Genomic DNA, 27,449 nt, shown 5'->3' on the forward strand with positions numbered 1-27,449 from the left:
CAAAATAGAACCTTTTATTGCCAAAGGAACAAGCAAATCTTTTCTTAATTCAGATTGTTTGGTATAATTTCAAGTGAAAAGACATATATTTAAATGTGAATTTCTGCTTGTTCCATTGGCATTAGCATTTTTATCTTATCTTCACCTCTTACCACCCGCCTGAACCAAATGCATTCTGTCCTCTTTGGCCATTATATCGGTCTGTGTAACACCTCATTTGAAAGCTAAGACCCACAAAACTGATCTTTTTCCTCGCGTTGTTGCTGTGTTGTGTCACCTTTTTTATGTTTTTTTTTTAGTTTAGAGCTTAGAGTTTTTGTAATTTTTTAGTTAAGTTTTTGTCACATTTTTGTTGAATTTTTGTCACTTTTTGGTTGAATTTTTGTCACATTTTTGTTTTAGTTTTTGTCACATTTTTGATGAATTTTTGTCACATTTTTTTGTCACAAAATGGGATTCGTTCAGGTGGGAGTTAAGAGGTTAAATACGTTCATATTGACTCAAACTCAACATAAAGTACCTTCATTCAAGCGATTTTAAGTCATTTATCTCAATTAAGAGGGTCCTTTTCCCAGTGTTGAAATTATTTTTCTTTTAATTGGGCAAATTTACTTATTTTGGTTGCTTTGGTTGGTCTTTCTGTGGAGTTCCTGCCTTGTCCTGGTGGGTTTTAAGTCCAGCAAATGCACAACATCCTGACCAAACCAAGATCTGGAGACGAGTGGCCGGTCACTGCTCCTAACGGGATGTTCCACAGGCAGCGAAGAATGAGTCAATGCAGAGGAGTTATTTCCCAACTGGAACAATAACATTCCTCTTAGCACCTTAACCACCTTTACTTTAGTCTTCAAGTTTTCAAGTTCTGATGGAAAGAGATCCCATTTTTTTGTTTCACAAACAAACAGGTTTTGTCACAGATATGTGACCCGCCAAGTGACGAAAAAGTCTTTGGTTGTTCCCAGACCCAATAATAACTCAATGAAAAGAGCTGTTCTGTACAGAGGGACAAACGCCTGGAACTCACTTCCTTTAAATATTAGAAACACTAAAAGTAAACCACACTTCAAGCTGAAAGAAAAAGGTCAATTAGCTCAGTACATGTGAGCAATAGTAACAATGTCCTATATGCATCCTATCATGGTTGCATGATTTGAACTGTTTTGTAATTTTATATTATGTCAGGACCCCAGGAAGACTAGCAACCACTTGTGGGAGCTAATGGGGATCCTAATAAAGAATAAAGAATAAAGAATAAAGAATAAAGAATAAAGAATAAAGAATAAAGAATAAAGAATAAAGAATAAAGAATAAAGAATAAAGAATAAAGAATAAAGAATAAAGAATAAAGAATAAAGCTAAAGTTGTGATAGAGCTGCTCAGTTCATCAAAACTTTTAATTGAACGTGATTCCTTGAAGAGCACCTGATAGTATCGATGACCCACTGAGACAGTCATCATTTGTAATTCTTTAAACTTGATTATTATTCTCAAAAATATAAATATATTATTGAAGTGACATGCAAATCTATGCATTTCTGAACTAAACTGTGGGCTGATTTCTTTACACAAGTGAATACAGTAATTTATCAAGGCTGAGTTATTCCACGTTTTGATAAATAATTGCAGTTTTATTTACACTGAAAATAATCGCGACCATTACATTTGCCATGAATCGAGCAGCCTTTAGGTGAACCTTTTCATATTCATCTCAGAACTTGACCAATCAACCATTGTGTACAGTAAACAGGACACACACAAAAAACGTCTCACAAAATCCGAGACAAACCCGGTGAGGGAAAGGTGCTTCTATACCACATGTTGACCAGTTTTGTAATCTTTATAATCAAACTTGTTCCTGAAAGCACTGTCTGTAGATTCAGTGGGCGGGAGGTGCAGCTGCGATGATGAATAATGACGAGCAGAGAACAGCTCATTCTCAGGTGACTGCAGTAAATTATTAAAGTTTAAAACGTCAGTCAGAGTCAGGACAAGGCTATGAAGCTGTTTCTATTTAAAGATCTGCTGTTTGTTGAGGGCCTTTTATCCTGTATACAGTCACAGTGAAGAAGATAGATTAAATGTTTGCACTGAGGTATGTCTAAACAAATTTTACATACATTCAGTACATACCAGGCTTAAACACACTGGCTCCCACATCTTAGGAATGTTCAGTGAACGCAGCTTTGTCCGTGTTCTTTCTGCCTGACTGACATCTGCAAAAAAAAAGAGACATGTATGTTATTGGTGACTTAACGCGATACGAAAGTGTTTTCAGGGAGTCATTTATCAAGATTAACCTCTTAACTCCCGCCTGAACCGAGAGCATTTTCTCCAGTTCAAGACTACAGTACAAGACTAGGTTGATCTTTTTTCCTCACATCATCAGATTTTTTTTTCATCACTTTTTTTGTTGGGCAGTCATCTCATTTTTTTTGTCACTTTTTCGTCAAATGTTTCGATTTTTTTTGTCAATTTTTTTGTCACTTTTTTGTCACTTTTTCGTCAAATTATTTGCATTTTTTTGTCAAATTTTTATCAATTTTTGTCATTTTTTTGTCAATTTTTTCTCAATTTTTCGTCATATTTTTCTCATATTTTTGTCAAATTTTTGTCCATTTTTGTCATTTTTTGGTACATTTTTTGTACATTTTTTCGCACTTTTTTCACATTTTACTTGTTTTCATCTCAGTTTTGTTGCTATTTTCACACCTTTTTTCCAGAAGCTTTTGGATTGGAGTAAAGCTGGAGAAAATGTGCTCGGTTCAGGTGGGAGTGAAGGGGTTAAAGAGTGAGTGCAAGCTGCAGTACATGGCCGTTTGAGTGAATCTTAAATGTCTGGACTTGCTTTTGACCCATCCTTCAATGCTATCGGAGGAACTCATCAAGAGCAGTGGCCGACAGCAGAGCAGCGTTTGGGGATGCATTTACAGAGCTCGAGCTATGTTTGGTCATGGACTATGCTGAAGGATTTACCTATTGTGCATCTTTTGGGTCAATGAGGGAATCCCGGATATCTACAATTATGTTAAATATGCAAAATCGACTTTTTCAAGCTTTACATCATGATATTATGTCATTCCCTCATTAAAAACATGCCTGAAGTGTTGCCTTGGCACATTCACGTATTTTTGAGTAATCTGTAAAAACTCTGATGGCAGCCATTTTAGGGATAGGTTTGCCTGAGTCCTCCTAGGAACGCCCCCACCTCCTGGAGACGCCTCCGAGCTTTCGTCACCAGCCGAGTAACCAACCACTGCTCCTCAGCAGAACCCCCTCCCCTCTGATGCCACAGACAGCGTGTGGAGGGGGCGTGTCTGAAAGGGTCAGAGGTTCTTAAAGAGACAGAGGCCTATTTCAAGACATTCGCTACAGCCATTTTGAGAGAGCAATTTTAAACAAGGCAGTTATTCTAATTTACTGCATTTACAGACCAACAGAAGGTTTCGTCATCATTGTGTGATATAGACTGGTGCTATGTGATTGAAAAAAGCATAATACCCCCTCAGTTTTCAGCTACTATTAAAAGATCATTGTACAAGTACAAGTTTCCAAAATTAGGGAAGGTATGCGGTCACAATAATATAGCCTGCAATTCATAAGGAAATCAAGGCTTGGTAAACCGCTTTTTGCCACATATTGACTACTTGGGTTGACCATACACAACAACAAATACTAAAAACAATGCAAACTTCTCTTGAATTACTACTTTTACAGTATACTTTTATGGGGGGAAAAGAATATTACCACACACACAAAAGTCAGATATAGGCACATTGAACCTGCAACTCTTCGTTTTTTAATCTAAACCTTGAATCAAACAGAGTGACAAGAAACGGCAACCATTTCCGTCACTTGTGCAATTTGTCTGGAAATCCCAGGTCAGGTAAATGTATCACAATGCTTTGATCTGTATTTCCTGCTGTATCAGATTCCAGTGATGATTACTCAAGAAAAAACTATTACACAAAGTAAATAGATACTGTATGTTTTCAACTTTTTATCCATTATTGGTGATCACAGAAGTCTATACACACACACTGGGAAGTGGTTAGTAAGAAGCAGAAGGGGCTGACACAGACCAACCCCTTTAATTGATATTATTTGGCACTGTAGTCCTCAGTTATTCGGTATTAGGGAGGCAGCTCAGTGTAAAGGTAAAGTACAGTTACAGGCCTATATGAAAAGTGCACTTAAAGACACAAAAGTAGGTCATAAGACAAACTACAGTGAATGAAGTAGGCCGGCTGCTCAGTGTGTAAAGTCTACAGATCTGAGAGATTACTGGCATATACCAGAGACAACAGAGGGAGACAAAATGCACCGTCGAGGAAGGAACTGAACTGTTTTATTGCATTTGGATGTTTCTAGATATGGTGATGAATCATATTCCTCATGTGATCGTGTAACCCCTGAGGTTTCACTTAAGGCATTCTGAGTCACCAGCAGTTTTACTATTTGTTTTGACCTAAAAAATATGAAATAACAGTTTAGGAAGTGCTAGTTAGTTAATTAGTTATTATTAATAGGCTAAAAGTGTTAACTATGAAAATCTGATCTAGGCCTAGATATGCCATGACTTTTGCAAGAATAAATCAATTTTAGGGATAAATTGAATTCTGGAAAACCTTTGGAAAACCTCCATAAAATATTGGGGAGTTTTTGAGACATAGATACATACATAAACATACCTCCACAAAACATTTTACTCCAGAGGGAAAGCGCATGCGTGGGCTGCTCCATCTCGAACATTTTGGATGGTGCACGACATTTCTACACTTCCATTCAAGGCAGATCAATGCGACAGGTGAGCTTCCGGGGCTTCGAGGGCGGCTTCAAAATAAAAGCAAAACTGAAAGAAAAACACGTTTTAGACGATTTTCTAACTAAAACTGCACAAACACCAACATTTTCTATTTCACTGAATGACTGAATGGACATGTTTTTTTTTAACCAAGCAAAAAAATAAAATAAATACATTTCAAAAGGCTTCACATAAATAATAACAACAACAACCATTAACCTCTTAACCTCCACTTTAACAGAGCACGGCTTTACCCAAGTCGAACGACCTGTGACTGTCTACAGGCCAGTGTAATGCCTCATTTGAAAGCTAAGAGCTACAAAACTATGGTAAGATATTTCCTTGTGTTTCCGTGTGTTGTTGTGGTCACTTTTTCTTACTTTGTTGTCGCTTTTTAGTTTTTTTGTGGTAACTTTTTTGTTTTTTTTTACACTTTCTTTTTTGTAAGCTTTTTTTGTTACATTTTTGTTTCTTTTTTTGTTGGTTTTTGTCACTTTTTTCTTGCGTTTTGGTAAATTTTTACTTCGTTTTTACTTTTTGGTAACTGTTTTGTTGTTTTATTCCGCTTTTTTGTCATTTTTTTTTTTTACTGTTGTCATAACTTTTTTTTTTTAGTTTTGGTTAATTGTTTTATTTATCATTATTATTATTATTATTATTATTATTATTATTATTATTATTTATTTATTTATTTATTTTTTTTACCGTCTTTGTCACATTTCGGACCTTTATTTTGAAATCTCCCGGAAGTGACTCTGACCGCTCTACAGTCCACTTCACTGGGTTTTCTGTCACACACGGGGGTGCTCCTCCTCACTGTACAGCAGCAGTTGTTGACAGATAGTGGAATTGGAGTTGTGGCATGATAAAGGGCTGAATATCTGACAACCAGCTGACTCTTGGTTTTTACGATAGTCTCGGGAAAATGCACCGCAATCGCTACAATGTCCAGCGCTGATCCTGGCACCATCGGGCGAAGCGAAAAGCAAAGAAAGTGATCACTTGTCTGGTGGGGTTGGTAAGAACTGTCTGTCATCCTCATGTTAAAATCATCTCAACAACCCTGCATGAGAAATAAGACGGATACCACTGAGTAATTTTACCGTTAGGGCAACCGGTAATGAGAAAAGTTAACAGGCGCTGATGGTTTTATCTGGCTGTGCTAACATTAGCTGCTAACACTTCACAGTAAAGATGCCTGGGCTATACCCGAGAAACCACGTGTTAAATGCTTTAAAATCGCGTCTTTTTGCCCAGAAACCAGAATGTTTGCGTGGTAGCTGCCGCTGTCAAGTGTGTCTTTAGTTGTAATTGTAGGAAATGGCTGAAAATGGTGAAATGCAATAACAACAGGGGGGTCAAGTAAAGTGGTCACTTCAGCAGAATAACTGTTGATTTATTTTTGTATGGTTCTGGTGTGCCTGCTTCATGCTTAAATTATGATTTTAATTAATTGTAAAGGCATTTTCTATTTTACATGTTGGCAGTGTGGTGATGTTTACGTGACTGTGTACTGTAGGTAAATAAATATGTCGCAATAGGCTACCCAAGCTTGACCTGCTGCGAAGGAAACTGCCAGAATTTGAGACATGATACTCCGCCCCCAAATTTATTTAGAGCCTTCTAGAGTTTGTATGTCATATGCTTAACAGAAACTTAAAGGAATAGTTCACCGTTTTTCCATACTGAGATATGTTCTTACTGTCGCTTCTAACTTCACCCCCGTTTGGAGCTATAGGAATATACTGGGAGAGGCCAATGCTTGAAAACATCTTTGGTCTTTTTGTGTAACTGAGCACACGCACAAAGACCAGACAGGTACGGATCAACTCGTCCAAGCTCAGGTAAGAACATATCTCAGTCAGTGTTAATTTTGACAACATTTTTTAATTTAGCTTTAGTCTTAATCTTTTGACCAAAATGTAAATTAGTTTTAGTCAAGATTTAGTCCAAAAAAATCGTTTCAAATTTAGTCTAGTTTCAGTCGACTAAAATTGCGAGTAAATTTAGTCGACTAAATTTAAGACTAGTTTAGTCGTCTTTGCATTGATAATATTCATTATAATCATATTTAAAGCAGTACTAAGTAGCGTGTTTACCTTAATAAATCCTTTTCGTAGCCCTTGTGGGGGTAATACAAGTGTTTATGGGATGATTGGAGGGTCTTTCATCTCTCCCTGGTGTCTCTGGCCAGAAAACCATGTTTGCAACTTGATTACCACCTGTGCGGAGAAAGCAACACACACTAATGGAATCACAAGAAGAAGCTAACATGCTAACGGGCAAAGCTAACTGCGGGCTAACGTCACTTTAAACAGTATTTACTGTTTGAGTGAAAAAAAATATTTCCATTGTATAATTGGATGCACAGTAACCCTCTCTCCCTTCGCCTTTCCTGTCAGCGTAGTATTTACTCTCCAAGACAATTAATAAGTTGAAAAATCGTAACTTGCTACTACACCTGCAGTTGCGCTTATGGCCTCTAGGGAGAAGAGTTACCTAGTACTGCTTTAATCTTGTTCCTCTGCTTCAAGGAGCTGCTCCACATGAACGAAGCTCAGAGCTGATCCTTTAGCAGTGATTGTAAATGATCTGAGGCTCTTTCAGACGGTCAATAGAAGTTTGGATGATTTTAGTCTCATTCAGTCATTTTTATTTAGTCTTATTTTAGTCGACTAAAATATCTGGACATTTTAGTCATAGTTTTAGTCTCATGAAAAACTTTTAATTTAGTTTTAGTCCAATTTTAGTCGTCAAAAATATCACTTTGACTAAAATGAAGACTAAATATTATAGTCGACGAAATTAACACTGATCTCAGTATGGAAAATCGGTGAACTATTCCTTTAACGTGTATTGCATTGTTACTGTAAAGGAAAGGGCTTGATGCATCTGTTTTGATTGTAATATCTCAGACATTTAAAACAACACTTTTTCAGGATGAAAACCCAAAAGGACTCCACCTCTTCACTGCTGCAAATCAGATGGGACTGTTATGTCTCAGTATGTATGAAATATTTATAAACATAAACATAAACATGAACGAAAAAATAAAATAAAATAAAGACAACTTGTGAATGTGAATATTTGTCTCTTAGTTCAGGTTTTTTACAATATCTGCATTGTTGTTTCTGTTTGACTTCTCACCGCAGGATCTGGGTCATGTCGCACCCTAAGCAATCCGAATGAGCAATACAAACCCGTCACTTCTTTCTAGTGATTATTAACTATATTATAAAGCACTAAAGCAAATATCAGTATGTTGTAATTTGAAGTGTTGGGCAAGTTACTTTAAAATTGTAATATATTCTATGTTAGTTAGAGTTGTAAAATGTAATATGTAGGGCTGGGCGATATGGACCAAAACTCATATCCAGATATATATAGGTTGAATTTCGATATACGATATATATATCGCAATATTTTTTCCGCAAAGTGAGAGCTGTGAAATGAGGCATTTGAGTATTTGAGTGGAGTAGTTTTATTGAAAACTCACAATAAAATGTAAACATAAACACTGTGTAACAAAGCTCTGTAAGGTGCACATTTAAATAAAATAATATCTTAAATATAAATAGGCTATAAAATAAAATAGGTCAATGTTTTTCTGAGGGCAGCATTTATATATAAAGAGATCACAAAATGAAGTGCTCAGTTTAACCTCTTAACTCCCACCTGAACATGTTTTCTCCTGTTCTCCAAATTCTCCAAATCTAAAAGCTTCTTCAAAATAGCGACAAAAAACGAGAAGAAAATGAGGATGTAAAAAAATCCAGCAAAAAAGTGAAAAAAATCCAGCACAAAAAGACAAAAATCCAGCAAAAAAAAGACAAAAATCCAGCAAAAAAGTAACAAAAGTGCCATAAAAAAAAGTGACAAAAACACATTAGGGAAATAAAAAGTGACGACAATGGCAAAGAGGAGAGAATGCATTTGGTTTTGGCGGGTGTAAGATACACTTTTTAAAAATCAGCTTGAGATTACCTGTTTTTGTTAAAAAGACTAGATGCAAGTTGGTCATTTTATACTCACTACTGCCACCTCAGGTCTTACGCGTAACTGCAGTTTCTATATTAAGCTCGTGCATGACGGCACTTCGGACCCGAATTAACACCTTTTTGAGTGACAGTGCAGGATTTTAGGACATGGCTGGAACATGAATGGGGAGGAAAATACTTAGTTTTAACATTTTTAAACTCATAGTCCCTTTAACTTAATAGCTTATCTGAATTTGAAATATCCCGATATATGCGATATGGTCTAATTCCATATCTCATTTAAACATATATTTATATATCTTAAATGTCGATATATCGCCCAGCCCTAGCAATATGTTTGTATTACATATTACTGTTTCAAAAATGTATCTGCGTTACACTACTTTGAGTTACTTCTGAGTTACTTTTGGCAAAATATAAACTGAAAATAGTAGTAATGCCACTGAGCAAAAGTGCAATCAAAGATTTCCTTTTCCTTCGCTTTCCCCCATTCTCTCATGCTTTGTTTTTACACGCAGCTGCACCAGTATCAAACTTGATCTGGTGCTGCATTTTATTTATTGCAACTAGAGTTACTTGACGTCAGGGGCGGACTGGCCATATGTCCATTCTGGAAGAGCACAGAAGGGCCACTGGCTCTAGGGCCACCGGTCCGGCCTCTCACTTTACCTTACCCTTACCCCGGGGCGAAACCAAGCTTTACCCAAATCTAAAAGCTTAAAAGAAAAGCATCCAAAAACAAAAATGTGCTGGATACGCAACATAAAAGTGACAAAAACACATCAAAATATGACGAAAACGTGACGACAAAGCGATGAAAAAAGCGATGAAAAAACTACAATAACATGAAAAACCCCCCGAAAAACAAGAGACGAAAACACAACGAAAATGTGACAAAAAATGACGAAAACACGCCAAAAAGCCACAAAAAAGTAATGAAAAAGCAACAAAAACATGACAAAAATGCAGCGACAACGTGACAAAAAGTCACCATCACTTTTCTAGATTTTCGCTTTCAAATGAGACGTTACAGTGTCGCTCTCCAGTCAAGAAGCTTTTAGATTTGGGCAAAGCCGAACTGGAGAAAATGCTCTCGGTTAAGGCGGGTGGTAAGAGGTCAACATATGTATTTGTGGAAGTGTCACACTTTCGCTAATTTGGGCCAGGCTGACCAGAGTCCAGGGCTGTTTTTCAGTCCCAGTCCAGCCCCTGCTTGACGTGTAATGACTATATAACCGTGTCAGTAAATTGCTCTATTCCTTAGTTACTGAAGAAAGTAATATATTTTTGTAATACGTTTCCCCCAACAATTTGAGGATTGAGCCCTCGTTTTGTTTTTTGACATTGAATAAAAAATACTGTGTCACTGTGATTGTAAAGTAATGCTTTCACTGTGTCCACGACAGATTAACCATTAACCATTTCTGTCAATCAAAAATTATATCAGGAAAGTCAAGCTAATCATTCTACCTGTTGCCTCAGTGTTATCGCAGGTGTAACTTTTCAGGACTCGCTTTCTCACTCTCTCATGATACCTCCTCGAGCAGGAAAAACATCTGTAATTGCAGAAAAAGTCTAGAAAAGCTCTCACAGTGAAGGAATTCAACTAGTCTTTACATGAAGAAATTGAAAATGGTAGTCAAACTAGCAACAAACTAGCCCAAACACAACCCATAATGAGATGCGGGAACAGTGTCTTGTATTTACATAGGTGTGAATTATAATAGGGATCAGGTTTAGCTATTTTGAATGAATACAAGCAGATGTCCAGGAGCAACCAACCATATAAACCTTTCAAACCTTTCAATTTTATTTATAAATGCGTACAAGTGAGTGAGTTGTTGCTATACTTAAGTCTGGATACAGCAATTTGATAGAACGCCTCTGACCAGAAGAAACTACTTACACAATTCATACGCAAAGTTATTCAATATTACTCACACAGCATTAATTTAATACAAGTTGGCCACATAAAAACGCTCTAAGAAAAGCCTAAATGTAATAAAAATGAGCGCAGATCCAGTACTTTCAGTTGTCAACCTGTGAATTACCTCGATGTGTTTTTTTCGACAGAGACGGAGCCACGTTGGGTTGGCCGTGGAAGGAGGAGGCCGTGATGCTGTGTTGGGGCAATGTCTCGTACGGACAGCTGGGTTTGGGCGGCATCGATGAGGAGATCGTGGTGGAGCCGCGGAAATGCGACTTCTTCCGTGGTAAATGCGTGTGCGGCGTGGGCTGCGGCCTCAGACACACAGCCTTCCTGCTCGACGACGGGACGGTCTACACCTGCGGCTGCAACGACCTGGGACAGCTCGGACACGACAAGGCCCGGAAGAAACCAGGTTTGTCTTTGTCACAGTAATGGAGGGATGGTCAGCTGGGATTCCCAAATGTGGACAGTAGGTCTGCATGGAATAATTGCAATAATTGTGACCAGATAAACCATTAGATCCTCATTATCTGCTATAGGCTTTAAAATAGGTTTTCATCACTTTATTAACCCCTTAACTCCCACTTGAACCGAGCACATTTTCTCCAGTTTGGCTTTACCCCAGTCCAAAAGCTTCTGGAAAAAAGCGGTGAAAATAGCAACAAAACTGAGACGAAAACAATGACGGAAATGTGACAAAAAAGTGACGAAAAATGGATGAAAAAGTGGCAAAAATGTCACAAGAAATGGACAAAAAAATACAAAAATGTGATATAAATGTGACCAAAAAATGATAAAAATGTGACAAAAAATGACAAAAATTTGATAAAAAATTGACAAAATGTGACAAAAAATGACAAAAATGTGATTAAAATTTGACCCCAAAAAAATAAAAAAATAAAAAGTGAGAAAAAATGTAAAAAAATTTTAAAAAAAAGTTACAAAAATGAGTTGAATACCCAACAAAAAAATGATGGGAAAAAATCTGATAATGTGAGGCAAAAGAGGCGGGAGTTAAGAGGTTAAATGAAAATGGCATAAGAACAAGGACTATACAGAGTTTGAAAAATTTCAAATTACGTATTTTCCTCCCCCTACATGTTCCAGCAATGTCCTAATGTGTAGAATGAGCTCAGACCTGTTCACCACAACTACCTCTAAAATCCTGTACTGTTACTCCAAAGGTGTTAAGGTGAAGTACTGAAGTACTGAAGTGCTGTCATGCACGAGCTTAAAGGGATATTTCAGTTTTTTTTATACATAGGGCCTCATTTCCTAGATATCCAGAGTGTTGTTGATTTCTGGAGATATTTTTTTTTGCAATTCATGCAGTTCTTGTATCTGAAGAGTTTCGTGGCGCTAGGCTAGTGCAAGGCTAGCACATTTCTACGGTATCAGCTAGTCTGCATTACAAACATTAAAAACAGTCTGACCCGCTTCACAGTACACCTGAGGCAAATCACTTTTAACACCAGACTAACAATATAAATGTCTTTTGGAATATAACTGACATAAATCACATGAATGATCGCATCTGAGGGACTATTTTCCAGCAGATCACTCCGTCGCTGCGTAGCTTATACAACCATGAAGCTGATGCTGCTCAAATATAATTTATTTTAAATGCAAAATGGTTAAAATTATTCTATCGACACAGACATTTATATGGTTAGTCTGGTGTTATAAGTGATTTGCCACAGGTGCTCTGTGGTCAGACTAGCTGATATCGTAGAAATGCGCTAGCCTTGCACTAGCCTAGCGCCACGAAATTCTTCAAATATAAGAACTGCATGAATTACAAAAAAAATATCTACAGAAATCAGCAACACTCTGGATAACGAGGAAATGAGGCCCTATGTCAAAAATCCTTAAATATCCCTTTAATATAGAATCTGCAGTTACGTGCAAGACCTGAGGTGGCAGTAGTGAGTGTAAAAATGACCAACTTGCATCTAGTCCCTTTGAATGAATGTTGCCAATCAAGAAGTCAGTTTGCTTTAATCAGGTAAATATTCGATGAAGAAACATTAAAAGTGTAATGGAAATGTAGCCTTTTCGGTTATCCCTCTTAGCAACGTTTTTATGGATATATGTGGCACCACCCGTTATTACTACATACAGAGGTTTCCGTTTTGATCTTTCAGAGCAGGTCGTTGCCCTGGACGCGCAGATCATCGAGGCGCTGTCGTGTGGAGAGTCGCACACTTTGGCGCTAAATGACAAAGGGCTGGTTTTCTCGTGGGGCCTGGGCTCCGATGGACAACTCGGACTCGGTAACTTCGATGAATGTGTTCGTGTGCCTCGGTAAATACGTAACACTTTTTTTTCTATTTTTGTTGTTTATTGGCCACAAGGTCCAAACCGATTCTCCTCATACTCTGCTGTGGGAATGTATTTTGGTTAAAGGATCTGTATCATGCTATTTTAGCCATTCCAAAGTAAAGTATAGGCATCTACATGATATATTGTACCACTACCACTATGGAGCACTATTTTTTGTGATAAATATAAGTATTTTCTGGAGGTGTTTTTCAAACCCGGAAGACAAAACGCCTGGATTCACTTAACTCTGCCCCCTCTCTCCGCTCATACAACTTTAGCAGTAGTAGAAATATAAATAACATATACTGTAATAATATTGTGGGACACGCGTTGGTTATAAAAGTGAATCCACTTCTGGCCAAGGTTCACCAAGAATCAGTGACCGTCACAGACAAACACTATTTTGGCTGATAGTCGCTGAATCCCGGAGAGAAATTCCAACTTCTGGCGAGTGGCATCTTCTTTAGGAAGATTGAATAAAGTCCTTCCGAACATACTTTTCTCCATGACATTATCGTTAGGTGAAAAAAAAAAAACAGCTGTCCAGAGTAGGTTAGAAAGAGCTCCTTCTTCACAACTTTCGTTGCAAACACGACATCTGTTCAGACGCTCAGGGGGTGCGTTTGCTTTCCCTGCAGGGGCAGCGCAGACGCGTCGAGAACTGGCTTTTTTTGTTTTCTTTCTTCCTCACGACAGAAGTAATGAAAAAAGTTGTTTTACAAATTAAAATCAGGCCGTAATGCATTATTTTACAGACGTTGAACACTTCTGTTCCGTTCTGACGACAATGGAACAAGTCAGTCGTTTTCCAGGGGAGGACAGAGCAGGATTCAGGGGGGTTGCTGAGAACTCTGGGGGTGTTTTTGATAAAGAAATAGCATAACAACATGGTTAAAAGCTCCAAAAAGTTGATTTTGCATGATATAGGACCTTTAAAGCATGCTGATTGCCCCCAAAAACACCCTTTCTGTGCTTATTTCCTATTTAACAATATTGCTTGCAATACACAAACTATCCACAAGGGGGTGCTGCCGCATCCTCAGCACCCTGGGTTCCCAGCCTTGGTCAGTCGGAGGCAGGAGCTGGTATTCCTGTGTTGTTCAGTGTCCTTGAGGGGGGAAGGGCAGGGAAGGGTGAAAGTTTAGTTTCTTGGTCTTCCAGATACTGATTAGCTGATTAATCAAATAAATCTGATAAGATGTTTCAGCCCTGGTCTGGATGACGCATACGTATACTGTATAAAAGCAGCAAATATAGAAGGTATCAGAGATAAACCTGTTTCAAAATAACATTGTATTTGAAGGAGGTAGAATAGTTTTACTTTGACGTGTAGAATTACACATTTCTCTCTGCTTTTCAGAAATATAAAGAGTTTGTCAGATGTACAAATCACTCAGGTTGCTTGTGGATACTGGCATTCCCACGCACTTTCAAAAGGTTAGTATAGTTTATAGCTACTGCCATTTTATTTGAAATATACTGTTAACATATTATCTGTGTTTCTTATGCATCACTGAGGCTAAAGCTTTTTTTAATCCATATTTTACAGTACGTGTTAATTATAATTCAGTGTGATTGTGTTCCTTAGGGGGCCACGTATTTTCCTGGGGCCAAAACCGTTACGGTCAGCTGGGTCTGGGTGCACAGGGACAAAGCATCTGCACTCCTCAGATCATCCAGTCTCTTCAGGGCATTCCCTTTGCTCAGATAACAGCAGGGGGCGCTCACAGCTTCGCACGCACTTTCTCAGGAGCTGTGTTCGGATGGGGATGCAATAAGTTTGGTCAGCTTGGGCTCAACGACACTAAAGGTGACTGTCACTTGACCTATTGCATAGTTTAATATTGAGATGGACAGATAGCTTTCTACGGTGAAAGCTGCTGTTTAACTGTCAAAATGCTGATGTTTTGACCCATGTTTTGGTTAGTATCGATGTGATTATTATATATGTTTATCCACATGAAAAACAAAGAAGCACGAGGTTCAACGTCTTTCTTGTCAACACAAATTTACTTGAAATATATATTTTGACTGTTGTAATGGAATTCTAAATGTAAGATTGTAGAAAGTAGCACCCACAAGACTAACACAGTTTTGTGAGTTTGGTCATACAATCCTGAGCAAAAAAATATTAATCTATGAGCTGTGACCTAAGGGATTTCTCTTGATAAAAGTGTCTCACAATAGCATATGCTGTGCTTTTTTTCACCTCATTAGAGTCCTCACAATAAGCATGAATCCTACTAGAAATCCTACAGAAATGTGAATGTCTCTGAGATGCTGCATGCTTGGCAAAGGCACCAGTGGCTCCCGCCAGTGCTGTCATTGTGTCATTGGTTAAGACAGTTGCCCCCAGTGTCTGTTTAAGCTGATGTATGACTGAGGGAGTGAATGGGTGAGTCATTGCTTGATGGAAAACCACAGGAGTGCCAAATGTTGGTGGAGAAGCGCAATATTAATTGAGACCATGTAACATTTTGCATTAAGGTTAAACAATGTTTTCTAAATGATTGTGTTTTAGATCGATATTTCCCTGCTCTGCTGAAGTCACTGAGGTCACAGAGAGTGGTGTATATCTGCTGTGGAGAAGACCACACAGCGGTACTCACCAAGGTACAGTAAGCTGCAGTGGTTTGACTTTAATAAGCACATTATTGGTTCAGCCTTAGTCTAGAAAACATTTAGACCAATTCCATTTGTTGCTGGGCCACATTTTTCGATGGTCCCTGGCCACTGGGCTGGTCATTTGGCGAGCACCCCACCACCAAATATATTTTTGGGATAAATAAATAACAAAAATAATGACTGTCATTGCTAAAAATAAACTTTGAATACATTTGAAGGCGTGACTCTCAGCACACCAGAAGCAAATGGCTACTTAAAGGGGGGGTATTATGCAAAATCGACTTTTTCAAGCTTTACATCATGTTATTATGTCATTCCCTCATAAAAAAAACATGCCTGAAGTGTTGCCTTGGCACATTCACGTATTTTTGAGTAATCTGTAAAAACTCTGATGGCAGCCATTTTAGGGATAGGTTTGCCTGAGTCCTCCTAGGAACGCCCCCACCTCCTGGAGACGCCTCCGAGCTTTCGCCACCAGCCAAGTAACCAACCACTGCCCCTCAGCAGAACCCCCTCCCCACTGATGCCACAGACAGTGTGTGGAGGGGGCGTGTCAGAAAGGGTCAGAGGTTCTTAAAGAGACAGAGGCCTATTTCAAGACATTCGCTACAGCCATTTTGAGAGAGCAATTTTATACAAGGCAGTTGTTCTAATTTACTGCATTTACAGACCAACAGAAGGTTTCGTCATCATTGTAGTGTGATATAGACTGGTGCTATGTGATTGAAAAAAGCACAATACCCCTCTTTAATATGCGCAAACATAAGGACATGCTTTCGTGCTCCTGCCACAGTGAGAGTATGAGCTGCTTTAGTGGGTGTGCTGCGGTAAACCAAATAGGCTATTATTTATTTGTTATGGGAAATTGCCAGTGTGCCAGATGAGATCGTTTACCGCCAATTGAATAGGCCTGATTTAGACCAAAAATTGGGCTGCACCGTATAAGGTTTGAACCCTCATTAATCGCTTTTTGTTTGGCTTGTGTTTTGGTCGGCAAAAGATTATGTTGAGGAAAACTATAACAAAGGAGTTGTTGTTGACATTATACTTGTTTGTGCATTGACGGAGTGTGCATGTTTCTTTTTGTTACATTATTGAATTAATTTGACAATGTCCTAAACAGAGTTGCCTCAGTTTGCCATTACTATGTGTTTAGGTCATTGATACATAAGTGGTATGGGTTATGTGGATCCAAGATTAAGCAACTACATTGTTTTCAAACATTTTCATTCATTTAGATACAGTTGTTACTAAAGGTCAAAGTTTGCTGAGTTTGTAGTTTGCTGTGTTGGTTTGAAGCCAGTGTAGAAGAATATAAGGCTGTTCAATTTTTCAATCTTTGCCTTGGCAGCGTGACAATCACTCTGACTCAGCAAACTATGGATCTCGTTCATGACTTTATTCACTGATAATAATAGAACAGTAAAGCTTCTGTTTAACCTTATATATATCTGTGGTTCAGGAGGGAGGTGTGTTCACATTCGGAGCTGGAGGATACGGGCAGCTGGGACACAACTCGACAAATCATGAGATCAACCCACGGAAGGTCTTTGAGCTCATGGGAAATGTAGTCACTCAGATCGCATGTGGCAGGTGAGTTAAAGTTCAAGATACCCACTATTTGATTTTTTAGCCCTATTTAAAGAATATTGTGCCAAAATGTAAACGCTCTGAGGAAGGCTTATGCTGAAACGCGTTAGTGTTTACTCTATGTTGTAGCCAAATAAAGAACTATGTGAGTATCTCTGTCTGGGTATATGTACTACATTGATGTGCAACCCTTTATATTTTTTGGGCTTTAGCAAACGGGACATTTGAAGACGCGCAACTCCCCTTCCTGGAAACAATACATATGCCAAATTCACATTTTTAAGCTTGTCATAACGTTGTTCCCTGATCAAGCACATACCTGGACTAGTGTTTTGCTGTATTCACAGTTTTGTGTAATCTTTAGACAGTATCTGTCTTTTTAACAAAGATAATTCCCATTGCTGACCTGCAGAGATAAGGACCCACAAAATGTCTATTTCATACACAGATACCATTTTGAGTTTGAAAGTGGGAAAAATCAATGTTGAGGCACCCGAAAGCAAGTTTATAATCTACAATTATGCATGGTATGTCCATTTTAAAAAATGTATATGGAAAACAAAAGACAGAGACGCACCTCAGGTCAGGATTATAGTTAACAAGCAAATAGCAATTCAATGAAAACAATGCCAATAACATCCATTTTTTGAGAAGGAAACCATCTGTTTTGTTTGTTTTTTTTATGTTGGAAATGGCATTATAACATGGCAAAAAGCTTTAAGATTGATCTAACCAGGAGCCCTCGTGAAAAGAGTAAAGGTGATTAACCCTAGAACACCATCACTAACACTGGGGGATTTTTACCTGAAAAAGTACTTGTCATCAATATATATCAAAACATGACAATACATGACACATTAGAGTCGTGTTCTTTTATTTTAAACTGTGTCATGTCTAATAAAATGAAAAAAAAAAAAAGCATCATGAGAGGACCAGATAAAAATGCTCCAAAATTACTGGAAAATTAGGAATTTGGGAACAAAAAATTCCTAAAAAATAAAATAAGGAAGATGGAAACTTGGTTTTTGGTCAACCCATTCCTGGGATATGTGAGACTTCCCTGGTGAAGCTCAGTGTCCTTGGCACAAACAGCCGCAGGAGATGTATGTAATATTTTGAATGGGTATAAATGACCAGCTGACTAAAATAACTATGTGTTACTCACTTGCCAGAGACACCGAACTCTGTGACAGGAGCAAAGCTGTAGTTGAAGTCGGCAAAATAAATGTGGCAGCCCTGAAAGTCAACCTTGAAAGGGGGCATGATTGGCTTGGATTACCCTACCCTCTGTCACTATTGCCGGGTGAAAATCACTCAAACATGTGCCTGTAGGAAAAAGTGTGTTTTGGAGGAAAACACCCAGGCCATCAAAGATGTCAAAGACAAAGTTGAAGCCCAGAGACCCAGGACACTCAGATAAACCATCATAATGAAAATCACATAAATGTATTAATAATATTGTTCTAGGGTTAAGAAACTAATTGGTCTTGGCGTTGGCAGGCAGCACACGTTGGCCTACACCCCGTTATGTGGGAAAATGTACTCGTTTGGACTTGGGGGAAACGGACAGCTCGGCCTCAGAACCACCACCAACAGAAAGAGTCCGGCCACTATCAAAGGGCCCTGGACGCCCAACGACCATGATGACGACAGTCCAGGTGAGGAGCGAACTAACAATCATGAGCGTATCACCTTAAGCGATTTTACGAGATATTGTTTATCTGGCCTAATTATCATGCACGCTAATTGCTTTGCAGAGTCACAACAGTGCTGCCTCGTCAAAACCATTTACGCTGGAGGGGATCAGAGTTTTGCTCACTATCGGACTTCAAATGTAAGAGCTTATACAAAAGTATTCAATGTGATATTGATATACAATACAGTATATTGAAGTTGCACAGTAACACGTGACATTGGTTCTTTCCGACAGAGCTCACCAGTTACTGATAATGACAAGACGCCGAACAGCCAAAGACATATTTGCACCTTAAGCGAGGAGGTTATTCAGAAGTGGCATGCCTACTCTGGACGACTACCACTAGACGTATACAAGTAATAACTGTTTGTTTTGTTTTTACATTTGCTGGTCATTTCTATGGCTTTTTGAGATGAAACAAAAAGCAAACTGTCATGTGAAATAAAGAGTTGTGCTGCATAAAACATTCACTAGAGAAAATTGAAAACCTCCACTATGATGCAGTATTTCTGTTGCTGCTGGTGCTACTACTAACAATTGTATGTCCTTTTTAGTGAGATCGACTTGGTGTTTTCCTCAGCCAGTTGTCTCAATGGATCATTTCTCGCCAGGAGGTAAACACATGCTGTATTATTTACTGTTAATCAGTAGTTGTCATAGGCCTCTCTCGATGATTGGACTAATGATAGGATTTTTACAGTGGTAATCTTCCTCTGGTGATGCTGAGAATGAATAGATACAACATTATGACCCCTTTCCTAATACGGCTCCATAAACTTCCAATCAGAACTAGCATCAGCTTCAATAAACCAAAGTGACCTTGTTCTCTTGCAGTAACCCGGACCACTACAGCACGAGCGGTAAATGTTCGGGCGTGGACATGAACGCGGCTCGGCTCCTTTTTGACCGACTGATTCAACACGATCACCCTGAGATCTCGCAACTGGTCAGTGCCTTTGGGAACAAAGGTTCTATTTCTATTCTGCTCCAGCGTTGTTGGTGCGGTGGACGATTTGTGTAGGTTCTAAAATGGACCTTTAATGGACTTCACTTTGAGATCGGGTTCCCGGATGAAACTTTTGGAATAAAAATCTAGAATGGAACTTTTTGGATAAGATTGTAGAACTGAACGTTTTGGTTAAGATTCTAGTGTGGAACTTTTGAGATAAAATTCAAGAAAGGACCTTTTGGGTTAAGATTCTAGAAAGGAACTTGGGGATAAGATTCATTCTAGAGAGGAACTTTTGGGTTTAGCTTCTAGAATGGAACTTTTGGGTTAAGATTCTAAAATGGAACTTTTGGGTCTAGCTTCTAGAATTGACCTTTTTGGTAAAGATTCTAGAATTGACCTTTTGGGTTAAGATTCTAGAATGGAACTTTTGGGTCAAGATTCTAGAATTGACCTTTTGGGTTAAGATTCTAGAATGGAACTTTTGGGTCAAGATTCTAGAATGGAACTTTTGGTTCAAGATTCTAGAATTGAACTTTTGGGTTAAGATTCTAAAATGGAACTTTTGGGTCAAGATTCTAGAATTGACCTATTTGGTAAAGATTCTAGAATGGAACTTTTGGGTCAAGATTCTAGAATGGACCTTTTGGGTTAAGATTCTAGAATGGAACTTTTGGGTCAAGATTCTAGAATTGAACTTTTGGGTTAAGATTCTAAAATGGAACTTTTGGGTCAAGATTCTAGAATTGACCTTTTGGGTTAAGATTCTAGAATGGAACTTTTGGGTCAAGATTCTAGAATGGAACTTTTGGTTCAAGATTCTAGAATTGAACTTTTGGGTTAAGATTCTAAAATGGAACTTTTGGGTCAAGATTCTAGAATTGACCTTTTGGGTTAAGATTCTAAAATGGAACTTTTGGGTCAAGATTCTAGAATTGACCTTTTTGGTAAAGATTCTAGAATGGAACTTTTGGGTCAAGATTCTAGAATGGACCTTTTGGGTTAAGATTCTAGAATTGACCTTTTGGGTCAAGATTCTAGAATGGAACTTTTGGTTCAAGATTCTAGAATTGAACTTTTGGGTTAAGATTCTAAAATGGAACTTTTGGGTCAAGATTCTAGAATTGACATTTTGGGTTAAGATTCTAAAATGGAACTTTTGGGTCAAGATTCTAGAATTGACCTTTTTGGTAAAGATTCTAGAATGGAACTTTTGGGTCAAGATTCTAGAATGGACCTTTTGGGTTAAGATTCTAGAATGGAACTTTTGGGTCAAGATTCTAGAATTGAACTTTTGGGTTAAGATTCTAAAATGGAACTTTTGGGTCAAGATTCTAGAATTGACCTTTTGGGTTAAGATTCTAGAATGGAACTTTTGGGTCAAGATTCTAGAATGGAACTTTTGGTTCAAGATTCTAGAATTGAACTTTTGGGTTAAGATTCTAAAATGGAACTTTTGGGTCAAGATTCTAGAATTGACCTTTTGGGTTAAGATTCTAAAATGGAACTTTTGGGTCAAGATTCTAGAATTGACCTTTTTGGTAAAGATTCTAGAATGGAACTTTTGGGTCAAGATTCTAGAATGGACCTTTTGGGTTAAGATTCTAGAATTGACCTTTTGGGTCAAGATTCTAGAATGGAACTTTTGGTTCAAGATTCTAGAATTGAACTTTTGGGTTAAGATTCTAAAATGGAACTTTTGGGTCAAGATTCTAGAATTGACATTTTGGGTTAAGATTCTAAAATGGAACTTTTGGGTCAAGATTCTAGAATTGACCTTTTTGGTAAAGATTCTAGAATGGAACTTTTGGGTCAAGATTCTAGAATGGACCTTTTGGGTTAAGATTCTAGAATGGAACTTTTGGGTCAAGATTCTAGAATTGAACTTTTGGGTTAAGATTCTAAAATGGAACTTTTGGGTCAAGATTCTAGAATTGACCTTTTGGGTTAAGATTCTAGAATGGAACTTTTGGGTCAAGATTCTAGAATGGAACTTTTGGTTCAAGATTCTAGAATTGAACTTTTGGGTTAAGATTCTAAAATGGAACTTTTGGGTCAAGATTCTAGAATTGAACTTTTGGGTTAAGATTCTAAAATGGAACTTTTGGGTCAAGATTCTAGAATTGACCTTTTTGGTAAAGATTCTAGAATGGAACTTTTGGGTCAAGATTCTAGAATGGACCTTTTGGGTTAAGATTCTAAAATGGAACTTTTGGGTCAAGATTCTAGAATTGACCTTTTGGGTTAAGATTCTAAAATGGAACTTTTGGGTCAAGATTCTAGAATTGACCTTTTTGGTAAAGATTCTAGAATGGAACTTTTGGGTCAAGATTCTAGAATGGACCTTTTGGGTTAAGATTCTAGAATGGAACTTTTGGGTCAAGATTCTAGAATTGAACTTTTGGGTTAAGATTCTAGAATTGACCTTTTTGGTAAAGATTCTAGAATGGAACTTTTGGGTCAAGATTCTAGAATGGACCTTTTGGGTTAAGATTCTAGAATGGAACTTTTGGGTCAAGATTCTAGAATTGAACTTTTGGGTCAAGATTCTAGAATTGACCTTTTGGGTTAAGATTCTAAAATGGAACTTTTGGGTCAAGATTCTACAATTGACCTTTTGGGTTAAGATTCTAGAATGGAACTTTTGGGTTAAGATTCTAAAATGGAACTTTTGGGTCAAGATTCTAGAATTGACCTTTTGGGTTAAGATTCTAAAATGGAACTTTTGGGTCAAGATTCTAGAATTGACATTTTGGGTTAAGATTCTAAAATGGAACTTTTGGGTCAAGATTCTAGAATTGACCTTTTTGGTAAAGATTCTAGAATGGAACTTTTGGGTCAAGATTCTAGAATGGACCTTTTGGGTTAAGATTCTAGAATGGAACTTTTGGGTCAAGATTCTAGAATTGAACTTTTGGGTTAAGATTCTAAAATGGAACTTTTGGGTCAAGATTCTAGAATTGACCTTTTGGGTTAAGATTCTAGAATGGAACTTTTGGGTCAAGATTCTAGAATGGAACTTTTGGTTCAAGATTCTAGAATTGAACTTTTGGGTTAAGATTCTAAAATGGAACTTTTGGGTCAAGATTCTAGAATTGACCTTTTGGGTTAAGATTCTAAAATGGAACTTTTGGGTCAAGATTCTAGAATTGACCTTTTTGGTAAAGATTCTAGAATGGAACTTTTGGGTCAAGATTCTAGAATGGACCTTTTGGGTTAAGATTCTAGAATTGACCTTTTGGGTCAAGATTCTAGAATTGACCTTTTGGGTTAAGATTCTAAAATGGAACTTTTGGGTCAAGATTCTAGAATTGACCTTTTTGGTAAAGATTCTAGAATGGAACTTTTGGGTCAAGATTCTAGAATGGACCTTTTGGGTTAAGATTCTAGAATTGACCTTTTGGGTCAAGATTCTAGAATGGAACTTTTGGTTCAAGATTCTAGAATTGAACTTTTGGGTTAAGATTCTAAAATGGAACTTTTGGGTCAAGATTCTAGAATTGACATTTTGGGTTAAGATTCTAAAATGGAACTTTTGGGTCAAGATTCTAGAATTGACCTTTTTGGTAAAGATTCTAGAATGGAACTTTTGGGTCAAGATTCTAGAATGGACCTTTTGGGTTAAGATTCTAGAATGGAACTTTTGGGTCAAGATTCTAGAATTGAACTTTTGGGTTAAGATTCTAAAATGGAACTTTTGGGTCAAGATTCTAGAATTGACCTTTTGGGTTAAGATTCTAGAATGGAACTTTTGGGTCAAGATTCTAGAATGGAACTTTTGGTTCAAGATTCTAGAATTGAACTTTTGGGTTAAGATTCTAAAATGGAACTTTTGGGTCAAGATTCTAGAATTGACCTTTTGGGTTAAGATTCTAAAATGGAACTTTTGGGTCAAGATTCTAGAATTGACCTTTTTGGTAAAGATTCTAGAATGGAACTTTTGGGTCAAGATTCTAGAATGGACCTTTTGGGTTAAGATTCTAAAATGGAACTTTTGGGTCAAGATTCTAGAATTGACCTTTTGGGTTAAGATTCTAAAATGGAACTTTTGGGTCAAGATTCTAGAATTGACCTTTTTGGTAAAGATTCTAGAATGGAACTTTTGGGTCAAGATTCTAGAATGGACCTTTTGGGTTAAGATTCTAGAATGGAACTTTTGGGTCAAGATTCTAGAATTGAACTTTTGGGTTAAGATTCTAGAATTGACCTTTTTGGTAAAGATTCTAGAATGGAACTTTTGGGTCAAGATTCTAGAATGGACCTTTTGGGTTAAGATTCTAGAATGGAACTTTTGGGTCAAGATTCTAGAATTGAACTTTTGGGTCAAGATTCTAGAATTGACCTTTTGGGTTAAGATTCTAAAATGGAACTTTTGGGTCAAGATTCTACAATTGACCTTTTGGGTTAAGATTCTAGAATGGAACTTTTGGGTTAAGATTCTAAAATGGAACTTTTGGGTCAAGATTCTAGAATTGACCTTTTGGGTTAAGATTCTAAAATGGAACTTTTGGGTCAAGATTCTAGAATTGACATTTTGGGTTAAGATTCTAAAATGGAACTTTTGGGTCAAGATTCTAGAATTGACCTTTTTGGTAAAGATTCTAGAATGGAACTTTTGGGTCAAGATTCTAGAATGGACCTTTTGGGTTAAGATTCTAGAATGGAACTTTTGGGTCAAGATTCTAGAATTGAACTTTTGGGTTAAGATTCTAAAATGGAACTTTTGGGTCAAGATTCTAGAATTGACCTTTTGGGTTAAGATTCTAGAATGGAACTTTTGGGTCAAGATTCTAGAATGGAACTTTTGGTTCAAGATTCTAGAATTGAACTTTTGGGTTAAGATTCTAAAATGGAACTTTTGGGTCAAGATTCTAGAATTGACCTTTTGGGTTAAGATTCTAAAATGGAACTTTTGGGTCAAGATTCTAGAATTGACCTTTTTGGTAAAGATTCTAGAATGGAACTTTTGGGTTAAGATTCTAGAATGGACCTTTTGGGTTAAGATTCTAGAATTGACCTTTTGGGTCAAGATTCTAGAATTGACCTTTTGGGTTAAGATTCTAAAATGGAACTTTTGGGTCAAGATTCTAGAATTGACCTTTTTGGTAAAGATTCTAGAATGGAACTTTTGGGTCAAGATTCTAGAATGGACCTTTTGGGTTAAGATTCTAGAATTGACCTTTTGGGTCAAGATTCTAGAATGGAACTTTTGGTTCAAGATTCTAGAATTGAACTTTTGGGTTAAGATTCTAAAATGGAACTTTTGGGTCAAGATTCTAGAATTGACATTTTGGGTTAAGATTCTAAAATGGAACTTTTGGGTCAAGATTCTAGAATTGACCTTTTTGGTAAAGATTCTAGAATGGAACTTTTGGGTCAAGATTCTAGAATGGACCTTTTGGGTTAAGATTCTAGAATGGAACTTTTGGGTCAAGATTTTAGAATTGAACTTTTGGGTTAAGATTCTAAAATGGAACTTTTGGGTCAAGATTCTAGAATTGACCTTTTGGGTTAAGATTCTAGAATGGAACTTTTGGGTCAAGATTCTAGAATGGAACTTTTGGTTCAAGATTCTAGAATTGAACTTTTGGGTTAAGATTCTAAAATGGAACTTTTGGGTCAAGATTCTAGAATTGACCTTTTGGGTTAAGATTCTAAAATGGAACTTTTGGGTCAAGATTCTAGAATTGACCTTTTTGGTAAAGATTCTAGAATGGAACTTTTGGGTCAAGATTCTAGAATGGACCTTTTGGGTTAAGATTCTAAAATGGAACTTTTGGGTCAAGATTCTAGAATTGACCTTTTGGGTTAAGATTCTAAAATGGAACTTTTGGGTCAAGATTCTAGAATTGACCTTTTTGGTAAAGATTCTAGAATGGAACTTTTGGGTCAAGATTCTAGAATGGACCTTTTGGGTTAAGATTCTAGAATGGAACTTTTGGGTCAAGATTCTAGAATTGAACTTTTGGGTTAAGATTCTAGAATTGACCTTTTTGGTAAAGATTCTAGAATGGAACTTTTGGGTCAAGATTCTAGAATGGACCTTTTGGGTTAAGATTCTAGAATGGAACTTTTGGGTCAAGATTCTAGAATTGAACTTTTGGGTCAAGATTCTAGAATTGACCTTTTGGGTTAAGATTCTAAAATGGAACTTTTGGGTCAAGATTCTACAATTGACCTTTTGGGTTAAGATTCTAGAATGGAACTTTTGGGTTAAGATTCTAAAATGGAACTTTTGGGTCAAGATTCTAGAATTGACCTTTTGGGTTAAGATTCTAAAATGGAACTTTTGGGTCAAGATTCTAGAATGGAACTTTTGGGTCAAGATTCTAGAATTTAACTTTTGGGTTAAGATTCTAAAATGGAACTTTTGGGTCAAGATTCTAGAATTGACCTTTTGGGTTAAGATTCTAAAATGGAACTTTTGGGTCAAGATTCTAGAATTGACCTTTTTGGTAAAGATTCTAGAATGGAACTTTTGGGTCAAGATTCTAGAATGGACCTTTTGGGTTAAGATTCTAGAATTGAACTTTTGGGTTAAGATTCTAAAATGGAACTTTTGGGTCAAGATTCTAGAATTGACCTTTTGGGTTAAGATTCTAGAATGGAACTTTTGGGTTAAGATTCTAAAATGGAACTTTTGGGTCAAGATTCTAGAATTGACCTTTTTGGTAAAGATTCTAGAATGGAACTTTTGGGTCAAGATTCTAGAATGGAACTTTTGGGTCAAGATTCTAAAATGGAACTTTTGGGTCAAGATTCTAGAATTGACCTTTTGGGTTAAGATTCTAGAATGGAACTTTTGGGTCAAGATTCTAGAATGGAACTTTTGGTTCAAGATTCTAGAATTGAACTTTTGGGTTAAGATTCTAAAATGGAACTTTTGGGTCAAGATTCTAGAATTGACCTTTTGGGTTAAGATTCTAAAATGGAACTTTTGGGTCAAGATTCTAGAATTGACCTTTTTGGTAAAGATTCTAGAATGGAACTTTTGGGTCAAGATTCTAGAATGGACCTTTTGGGTTAAGATTCTAGAATGGAACTTTTGGGTCAAGATTCTAGAATTGAACTTTTGGGTTAAGATTCTAAAATGGAACTTTTGGGTCAAGATTCTAGAATTGACCTTTTGGGTTAAGATTCTAGAATGGAACTTTTGGGTTAAGATTCTAAAATGGAACTTTTGGGTCAAGATTCTAGAATTGACCTTTTGGGTTAAGATTCTAAAATGGAACTTTTGGGTCAAGATTCTAGAATGGAACTTTTGGGTCAAGATTCTAGAATTTAACTTTTGGGTTAAGATTCTAAAATGGAACTTTTGGGTCAAGATTCTAGAATTGACCTTTTGGGTTAAGATTCTAAAATGGAACTTTTGGGTCAAGATTCTAGAATTGACCTTTTTGGTAAAGATTCTAGAATGGAACTTTTGGGTCAAGATTCTAGAATGGACCTTTTGGGTTAAGATTCTAGAATTGAACTTTTGGGTTAAGATTCTAAAATGGAACTTTTGGGTCAAGATTCTAGAATTGACCTTTTGGGTT

The 27,449-nt window shown here is 37.2% G+C and overlaps 1 protein-coding gene across 2 annotated transcripts in view; it reads left to right on the top strand.

Annotated features, from left to right (window-relative positions):
- The first annotated feature begins 5,568 nt into the window (after positions 1-5,568).
- Positions 5,569-27,449, top strand: part of herc4 (HECT and RLD domain containing E3 ubiquitin protein ligase 4) — a 41,027-nt gene continuing 19,146 nt past the window's right edge. The window contains exons 1-13 of one of the 2 annotated variants that reach the window (XM_079560302.1): positions 5,569-5,819; positions 7,741-7,804; positions 10,873-11,141; positions 12,874-13,033; positions 14,412-14,488; positions 14,640-14,861; positions 15,573-15,664; positions 17,139-17,269; positions 18,767-18,924; positions 19,024-19,100; positions 19,197-19,318; positions 19,517-19,576; positions 19,797-19,908. In XM_079560302.1, the coding sequence (XP_079416428.1) occupies positions 7,797-7,804; positions 10,873-11,141; positions 12,874-13,033; positions 14,412-14,488; positions 14,640-14,861; positions 15,573-15,664; positions 17,139-17,269; positions 18,767-18,924; positions 19,024-19,100; positions 19,197-19,318; positions 19,517-19,576; positions 19,797-19,908 (1,488 nt within the window). In that variant the 5' untranslated portion in view covers positions 5,569-5,819; positions 7,741-7,796. The remainder of the gene's footprint in view (positions 5,820-7,740; positions 7,805-10,872; positions 11,142-12,873; positions 13,034-14,411; positions 14,489-14,639; positions 14,862-15,572; positions 15,665-17,138; positions 17,270-18,766; positions 18,925-19,023; positions 19,101-19,196; positions 19,319-19,516; positions 19,577-19,796; positions 19,909-27,449) is intronic. The other variant, XM_079560303.1, reaches the window with a different exon arrangement.

This window comes from Gobius niger, assembly GCF_951799975.1.
Source record: "Gobius niger genome assembly, chromosome: 7".
Lineage (NCBI taxonomy): Eukaryota > Metazoa > Chordata > Actinopteri > Gobiiformes > Gobiidae > Gobius > Gobius niger.